At 32.1% G+C, this 9,214-nt stretch overlaps 2 protein-coding genes across 4 annotated transcripts; one reads left to right on the top strand and one right to left on the bottom strand.

The window, feature by feature from the left end:
• The first annotated feature begins 286 nt into the window (after nucleotides 1–286).
• LOC107462975 (transcription factor DUO1-like) lies at nucleotides 287–2,601 on the top strand. The gene is made up of 3 exons (XM_016081663.3): nucleotides 287–480; nucleotides 958–1,198; nucleotides 2,134–2,601. The coding sequence occupies exons 1-3, from the start codon at nucleotides 287–289 to the stop codon at nucleotides 2,599–2,601; spliced, it is 903 nt and encodes a 300-aa protein (XP_015937149.1).
• A 489-nt stretch (nucleotides 2,602–3,090) lies between these two features.
• LOC107463081 (uncharacterized Rho GTPase-activating protein At5g61530) lies at nucleotides 3,091–8,392 on the bottom strand. 3 transcript variants are annotated; one of them, XM_052253038.1, is made up of 11 exons: nucleotides 8,225–8,392; nucleotides 7,782–7,903; nucleotides 7,298–7,560; nucleotides 5,933–5,995; nucleotides 5,823–5,841; nucleotides 5,462–5,560; nucleotides 5,270–5,347; nucleotides 4,934–5,178; nucleotides 4,531–4,696; nucleotides 3,394–3,542; nucleotides 3,091–3,259 (listed from the first exon to the last, which is right to left on the bottom strand). In XM_052253038.1, exons 2-10 carry the CDS (start codon nucleotides 7,840–7,842, stop codon nucleotides 3,397–3,399), a joined length of 1,140 nt encoding a protein of 379 aa, XP_052108998.1. In that variant the 5' UTR covers nucleotides 7,843–7,903; nucleotides 8,225–8,392; the 3' UTR covers nucleotides 3,091–3,259; nucleotides 3,394–3,396. The 3 variants fall into 3 exon arrangements, with proteins under 3 accessions (XP_052108998.1, XP_015937300.1, XP_052108997.1); XM_016081814.3 differs by having other exon boundaries at nucleotides 3,091–3,542; XM_052253037.1 differs by lacking the exon at nucleotides 8,225–8,392 and adding an exon at nucleotides 8,143–8,186 and having other exon boundaries at nucleotides 3,091–3,542.
• Nucleotides 8,393–9,214: the final 822 nt, after the last annotated feature.

The raw sequence follows: 9,214 nt of genomic DNA, 5'->3' as shown, positions 1-9,214 counted from the left end.
GCAAGAATCCTCTACTCTCCCATCCACATGACTCTCAAAGAAACAACCAATAATAAAGCACCACGTCACACATCAGAAAACAGTTAGTTCCCCCCACCCAATCAAATTACAGAGTCCATCACGTATCCCATGAACCTCACCACACAATAGCACAACCATCATGCGCATGATCGAAATCAATTCAAAAATTCCATAGCACCATAAAGAACAGAGAACACTGAATGTTCAGAACACAGAAAAGGAACTGAAACATTTTCGATGCAAACTGAATTAGTAGTACAAGTAGATGGAGAGAGGGTTTGATAGAAGGTACATAAAGAAAGGACCATGGAGCAGAGAGGAAGATGAGGTGCTCCAGGAGCATGTTAACAAGTATGGTGCAAGGGATTGGAGCTCCATTCGATCCAAAGGCTTGTTGCCTCGAACTGGAAAATCTTGTCGCCTTCGATGGGTTAACAAGCTTAGACCAAACTTGAAGATGTGAGTTAATTATAATTAATTAGTTCACCTTTAATTAATCGATTTTCTTTTGGTGTAATTAATGTGCATTATTAATTTACAGTATAGTTCGAAAAAAACCGGTTTTTTCGTGCGTGTGTTTGATTGTTTTAGACACAACTAAGTAGAATGAAGGTCTCATACATGTTGCTACTACGATGTTTCTTGTTATATGAATGTATCATTTGATTTTTCTTTAGTTAAACCTAGAAAAGAACATTTCATGCATGTTCCTATTACATTCTATATATATGTATATAAAAATTGTTTCAAAGACACTAAAATCCGCATAAAGTAGTTTAAAATTTTCTTATTTTCTACTCTATCTGCAATTATTGTTGAAATAAATGAGTGATTTTAGTGTATATATATATAAACATTTAATTTCATGTTGTTGCCATTTTTGTAGCAATGTGCTTTGTCTGTTTGGATGTTGTGTATGATTATTGTAATTGGCAGAGGGTGCAAGTTTACGGAAGAAGAGGAGAAGTTGGTAATAGAGTTACAAGGGCAATTTGGGAACAAATGGGCAAAAATTGCTACATATTTGGAAGGAAGAACAGACAACGATGTAAAGAATTTCTGGAGCAGTAGGAGAAAGAGGATAGAGAGGATGTTGCGGAAGCCATCAATAACTTCGTCAAAGATGCAAAACAAAAACAAAGAAAAAGTCCCTCTTAGTCAAGTACAATTTGAAGAGGTAAGGTAGATGAGTATCCCTTGCATTTATGCTATGTTTAGATGAGAAGAGAAAATAGGAAGAATATATAGAAAAATAATCAAATAGAAGAGAAAAAATAATCATCATATAAAATGATATATTTACTTTCATATAATAAAATATAAATATTTTTACTTATTTTTTTAGTTGCATTTTATAAATATTAGGTAAACATTATAAATTTATACATTGATATAATTATTTATTTAATATAAGTGTATTAAAACTATTAAAACTAATTTATAATTAATGATGATGATAAAGTAACTTCTTTTTCAGAAAAAAAACTTTTCGGCCAGTAGATTATCTAAGTTATAATATGAAAGTAAATTATTTAATATTTAATTTATTATAAAATATAGTTATTAATTATATAATTAATAGTGAGATTCTTAATTTGTGAGTAGTTTTAGTTTTAGATTTTTCTAGAAGCGACTTTCTGGCACATGACATAAGTTAAGACTATTTAAATGTTACCAAAAAATAACAAAGTTTAATTTCTATTCATTATTAATATAGAATCTTTTATATTAACATATAATCCAGTCTTGTTACTTAATTTTTTTTTTCTATGTGATAACACCTAATTAAACATCAATATACATAGGAATTAAACTCTACCATAAAATAACCATAATAATTGTATCCGTTTGGATATGAATCCTAATTTTTTCTATTAAAAAATGTATCTCTTTTTATCTTTTCCTTAATAGCTTCTTTTACAATTCTAATTATAAAAGTAGCAAAAGCTAACTAAATTTCCACTTTTATATTAAACTTAGATATTATATCATTTATGCTAATAATATTTAAGATGCAAATCAACATGTATGGAAGTTTCTATTAATTAGCTAGTATCACTAATAAAAACATGAAGAATAGCAAATACAATATATTTATATGATTTCTTTCAGGATATTTCATGCAGCTCCAATAAGCCAGAGGAAAATATCCCCTGTGGAAACTACCTTCCTTATTACACTGCTCCCTACATGGGAAACACTGAAGAGTTCAAAATGGTCAACCTACCAGATTTGACAAAACCAAACCACCAAAATTTGGAAAGTGACATCAACACTTCTTCTCAGGCTTTTGAGGCCACCCCACTCCATGTGGTACCTTCTTTTGAGTCTTCAACAACAGAGTACACATTTCCTCAAATCCCAAATGAACCACAACTGGAATTTCCAGTGTTTCCAGAACCAATTGATGACCCTTACTTCTTTGATATGCTTGAGCAAAAAAGTGTTCAGAACAAGATTGGAACAACTGTTGGATTGGATGGAAAGCCTCAAAATGAAAGTGCTAAGTGCTTCTTTGAGGACATCCCAACTGAGATCTTTGAATACTTTGACCATACTCCAACTTCATCAGACCAATAAAACTCTTTTAATTTCTAACTTTTAGTTATTCTGCATCTGTAATGCAAAGTAAACTATTCAGCTTCTGTTTCCAACTTACTAATCATCTTAGGAAACAGTCAATGATGAATTGCTATAGCTTTTGTCTTTACATTACAATTTGCCAGTGCATGATCTTGTTACTTCACATTTCAGAGCATTTCCCACATTTAGTTGCATTTTATACAGATACTTTCATTTCATCAACAAGCAACATTGTTAAACAGATAACAAATTGAAAGGTGTTGGTGTTCCTCAGGACAAAAAATGTTTTTAAGAATATTACTTCTTTTTTATCTCCGGATTATTTTTTTCTTCATCTTGTTCTGTTTTATAGGAACTTGAACAAAGGAGATTTCAATGTTCCTCCAAGTCAACAACATTCTCCCATGAAAGCTATACTAAAATTCTGAACACGAAAACTTGTTGCATCCAGGGACAAGACAAGATTTACATAGTACAAAAATGACATAAATAAATATGGTTATACTATATAGACAAAGATCAAATACCATCAATCCCAGTAAAACACCAAAATAACAAGTTTTGATTCTCTAAAGGAAGGATATAGCTGTACAAATCCTTCTGTTCCTTTTTTCCCAAAAAGTTTCTCCTTTCTCTTTATCAGGCAAAACGCTCACTGCACAAACAACCTGATAAAAACTTAGAATATAGCTTCTGTATAGTGACTTTCTTGACAAAGATTGGAGAAAATTGTTCCCAGTTCATGATATCAAAGTCAACAAATTCAACATAGAAGGAAAGAATGAAGACCATTCATCTCCAGACTGTCTCATTTGCATCTGTGAAAATTGCATTATGATGTTCTATAAGCAACTGAACAACCTCAATTGCACCAAAGTCAACTGGTGCACCATCATCCAATGGAATAGGAGAGGATGCATCTATGGCTTCATCATCATCTGTATCACAAAAAAACAAGAAAAAGAAACGGCAATCGCCAACTTTAGTTCAATATATGTAAAATACTAATGAATTATGAAATTAGACTTTTGCACCCTTCAAAAAAATTCGCAAGTGAAAATTTAAATGCAATATTTTTTAAATGTTTAAGCATATCCCTAAGAAAGGTGTTTAGAGGCTGAAAGCAGTTAGGTTAGGTAATAGACATGCATCTAAATTATTAATTCAACTTTCTATTAAAAAATTATTCTATCAAAGGATATTTTCTCAAACACACTCAAGAAAATACAAAGAAAACAGTTTCTCCCTCCTAATGCATTTTCACTTTTTCAGGCCCGGTGATTACACAGACGCTGATTCATTGAACAATTCCACATCAGTAGGGTTGCTTTAAAGCCCATTAGATAAACTATAATCTCTTGAAATTTTATTTCTGCTTTTAAAGCACTAGACATTATAAACATGTTCACTGTTCACAATTATAAAAACAAAAAAAAACCATAATATAGAAAAGTTTTCCCACGAGGTTGAGTCAGTTAAATAAATGTATTCTATAGAAAACATCTAATGGAGGCCATTTGAATCAAGAAAAAAAATCAACGCCAGTTAAATCAATCTAGTTTTTTAACCGTTTCTTGGGGGTTTCTTTGGTCTTCTTCTAGCTCTTGTTTATTGCTTTATCATCCTAATCAAATATTCTTATTTGGGCTTTTATCTGTTTTCTTCCAACGTGGAGAATACAAAAGTATTTTTCAGTGAAAATTATTTGCATAGAGAAGATTCTGTTCTCAAGGTTAAGCAGGATTCTCTACCAGAATCCCTATTGCTAAAGACTAGGTAGAAGCTGCGAAACGATGCAGCGATGCTTTCATGAAAATTCTCATATAGTCATACTTTTCGCCATAACCAGTGACAAAAAGAATAACACATTCAGCCAATGTGGGTTATCTTCTAAAAAATTGCATGTTTTGGCATCGATTTCCTTACCAGCAAGTAAGTCCCAAGCACCATATGAACCAGCTGGTTCATCCAAGCCTTTTTTGGAAGGGCTTTTAGACACTTGGTTCCAGTATTGTTTATAAAAATCAGGTCTCTGTCCATCTTGCCACATGACAACGGGTGCCATTTCCATTGCAAGGGTCCGAGTATCCATCTGCAGAAGTTAAAAATATTGAGCAAAAACTATAGACGACAAAATAATAGAAATGCATAGATTTAATTACAGGAGAGACAATGTATATAAGATAATCAGGGAAATGTCCCACAAGACTCCATCAAACATAGTTTGTGAAACAATAAAAAAATGAAAGTGTAAATGTACAAGACCCAGATTTTTCCGTGCATCTTTGCTTATACTAAACACATATGCACATATTTAGAAGCCTCTTACCTTATTGAGAAGTGACTTCTGGCTAACCCGGAGCAAAAGTGCTGTTACAAACTCCAGAGTCATGTAGTTTACACTGGGAAGCTTCTTGAGGATGTTTCTCATGGAATATATATTGGATAGAGCAGCTTTTATTTCATCGTAAAGCTCAAAAGTGGTAAGAGGCTCAGGAAGGCTGGCAAGGTAACATTTTGCAAGAGCTGCCACATCAATTGGATTTGTGCCTTCTGGGATTGAAGAATTTGAATCTGTACATACAATCATAGTGGTATTAAAATCACCCGAACACTACTATAATCTATCCTCATTACTGAAAGTATGAATGAATGCATTAACTACCTAGGTTGTACAAAGAAACCAACTGCCGGATAACCTTTTTATCTCCATCAGATTTGAAGAGATATGGTGAATTCAATCCTACATCAGATTAAAAAAATAAAACCACTATTAAACAAAAATTAAGATAAATTGTAGAACTCATGAAACATAGACTTATGCACAGATGTAGAGCCTTACTCTAGAAACAGCTACCTGAAACTATAAGATAATCTGCACATTTGACCAATATCTGAGGAACAGGCCTGCTGCTATCTTGTCTCTGTACAGTAACCTCAATAGGAACTCCAAACACTGGGGAATGCAACAATTTCTAAATAAAGCAGAAGTCTACTACCATAGAAATCGAGCATGCAATACCGCTTATAAATTAATAGTTTATAGCTAACTAGCAATCTAGCATTAAAAAAAATGCTATTGTGTAGTGTAAGACTAGAATACAACTCAAGTGCCTTGTGGGAACTGCAAACAATGGAATTAGCTCTCACATTCAGCGAAAGATTGACACATGAAAAGAGTCGCTCACTTGGTAAGCTATTTGAGTACAGAAACTTACCATCAGTACTTGCAACTCCCTGCAAAAGAAAATTAACGTAAGAAAACTTGAAAATGGTGTATACTAGAAATCATAGGCCACATACCCACATTTAGCCTAAGGTCATTTACCTTTTGCCATCTTTCAATGTCTGTCAAGATAGTCTTGCTTTTTTGTGCTGTTTTTTTGGCCACCTGAAATAATTACCATGATGCAAAACCAACCAAAGAAAGTAAAGATTCTAACCATTGAATTGGAGGAGGAAAAAATATACTCTGAAGATGACCTGGTGTATGACTAGCAGATATAAATAGATAGAACTTGTCTAATTCTTAAAAGTAACAATACCAGAATACCAACAATAAATTGTCCTATTGATAATCAAACCATAAGCTATCCATGTCCAATAAACAGAATTATATAAATCCAAAGAAATCCTGAAATAAGTAATCTATGTGAAATCAACGTTACTCAATATTCCCTGCACCTTTGGTAAACTATACTATGTAGATCAGCACACCATGCAAATGACCTCTCTTACCTTGTTAAACTTTTATTTGATAGAACCTTGCCAATACCTCTCAAAATATCTAAATTTTCCCTTAATAAATTAATTAATTAAAAAAACCAACATTTTTTTTGGTGGAATTGAAAAAAAGAAAACCAACATTAAGACTGTTATAGTTTCAAATAACTCAATATCTCAAGCACACCACCAAAAGTAAACAATACTGACATTGTTACAGTAATTTTCCATGTTTAAAAATATTATATTAGTCTAGCACAGCTAGATACAGTATATAGTCTTCACACCACTTAGTGGTAGAATGTCATAATTTGATTACATATTTAATTATTCCAAGATGGCAAGATCCTTTCTTCTACTTATTAAGAGATCCAGCATCAACATTAAAAGTTGGCAGTGATACTACAAAGATCACTTGATTCAAAAGTGCTGAATGTAATCACAACCAGCAAACCTTATATTCTGTGGGTATTACAAACACATTGGAAAGGTTTAACACTTAACTTAGTTGCTTATAATGTTCAAGGATTTCCAAGTCCTTTAACACCTATTACATATTACAACATGTTTTGGCTACAACACTCGAGGCTTTAGCTGTATGCCTATATCAAATGTAGTTTATTACAAAATTGGTCTGAAGCATGAACCAATGCTTGTATTTAACATCTACCAAGTATTCAGCATCAGAAAGGATCATGGAATCAAATTTATCATTTTTAAGTACATCATCCTGTAATTTTTTCTTTTATTGCCTATCCTATATGGCAATAGACTCAACATGAACTTTAAGCAAGGGAAGAAACATCTCTTCAAAGTTTTCGTTGTGTTAGCTTTGGCCACAAAATGCTTAAATGATTAATCAAATACCAAAGTAATAAAGTAATCTTTCAACGATACCCAGCCATTGCGTTTGCACATGTAAAAAAATTATGTATTACAATCCCCAATATCATTTAGTCAAGTCCATTACCTCTTCAACCTTTGTTTTTCCCACAGCCACCTTATCTTTTGTCCCCGATATGCTTCTCCTTAGAAACGAACCAGTTGTAGCTGCAGCCGATATCAATCGATCCTGTACAGCATGTTTTGTCGATGGCTGCTGAAGAAGTGCCCACCGGCTTTTGACCATAGTTCCAACTCGCCCCGCCACTTCAGCAACATTACTCTTTGTATCCTTTGTGACCTCACCAACAAATGTTCCAGCTGATTCCCTTGCTTCTTTGAGCTTGACCCCTGCACATTAAACTAAGTTACAACAAACAACAAGGCCAAAAAAGAACCCCCCCCCCTCTTTTTCCTTTTCAAAAAACAATTAAATAAATAAACCCTACAATTCCATCCTTATAGTGGTCCTCAAAGTCTGAAAGTGGGAAAATCGTGTGAACTTTGTAATTTATCATTCTTAATGGGGTCTCAAAAGGGAACATAAATGTGAAGTTTTAGAGAAACGATACCTGAGGAAGAAAAGAAACCAGAGGCCTTATCTTGCCACTGAGGTGAGATGATAGAAGGCATTGACTCAGAAGTCAGTAGCCACTGAACAAAGAGTAATCGGATGATACTTGATCGCTTAGTCCTGTACGCAAGTCAAAAGGAATTGATAAAATCATAAGTTCTTAAAAAACAGAATGAACTCAATAAGTATAAAATAATTAAAAAAACAATTCTTTTTTGAGAAAAAGAAAAGGGGAAAAAAAAGTAAATTTTTCCATCACTCATAAACCGATGAGAACATAAATTCTAGGTAAAGAATCTAATTTATAAAGGAAACTGAAAACAGCGCAAGCACGTTACGAGAAAGGAATTGAGAAGAACCCTATATGAATTAGCGAGAGAAAGCGATTGTAAATTAATAATTAAGGATAGTAAGGAAGATTGATTAGTGATTGGTGATTACCTAATTAAATTGATTTGGGTTAGGAAGAAGAAGCAGAAGAAGAGGAAAGTAATGAAAGGTGAAAATTCAAAGTAGACGGAAAGAGAGAAGAGAGAACAGAAGAAAGGGACTGCTGTGACGAAGTCGTTGGTACAACCAAATACCTGGCTTCCACCAAATATAACGGTACCTCCTTTTGTCTTCAACTCTTAATCTCTTGTTACTTAACACACTTTTTCAGTTTTCTTTTACTTCATGAGCTAGAGTGACTTCCGCGCATCGGCTTGGAAGGTAAATTAACGATACTACGTACATGTTTGGACGTCATCATTTTGTTGAAAAAAGATATTTTTTATTGTAAAAAAGATCTTTTTTATTTTTTAATGTATTTGACAAATTTTTAGTAATAAAAGTAAAAACACTAGTAAAATAAAAAAAAAATTTTTGAGAAGCTGTAATTTACATCTTTTTTTAAAAGATCTTTTTTTCTTAAAAAAAGATATTTTTCATGTAATAAATAAACAAAAAAATACTTTTATATTGTTATACCTAAACATAATTGATAGATAAAAAGACCTTTTTTACATGAGATATCCAAACATAAAATTACTTTTACTTCTCTATAAGATCTTTTAAAAAAAGATAACTCGAAAAAAGATCTTTTCTTAAAAGCTCACCCAAACAAGTCCTATATCATAAATTTGTCAGGAAAACTTTAAACGATTCTGATAATTATTTTAAAAGATAACGAGATCTTTAATAAAAAAAAATTAGTTTTTTATCTTTATTTTTATGGGGTTAGTTAATTTTTGTATTAAAAAAAGTCAATATTTTTTTGTATAGAGACTAATCAGTTCCATAAAAATAAAGATAAAAAATTGAGAAGGGTGTTTTTTTTAACGATTTCATTGTTCTTTTAAGGTAATTGTCAGGAATTAATTTGAGTATTCACTCTAAATTTTAATAAGTATTATATTATTTAAAAATTAATTAAAATTTTTGTAAATTAAT

Source organism: Arachis duranensis, chromosome 8 (assembly GCF_000817695.3).
Source record: "Arachis duranensis cultivar V14167 chromosome 8, aradu.V14167.gnm2.J7QH, whole genome shotgun sequence".
NCBI classification, from domain to species: Eukaryota; Viridiplantae; Streptophyta; class Magnoliopsida; order Fabales; family Fabaceae; genus Arachis; species Arachis duranensis.
The sequence above is the reverse complement of the archived record's forward strand: the minus strand, read 5'-3'. Positions and strand labels throughout refer to the sequence as shown.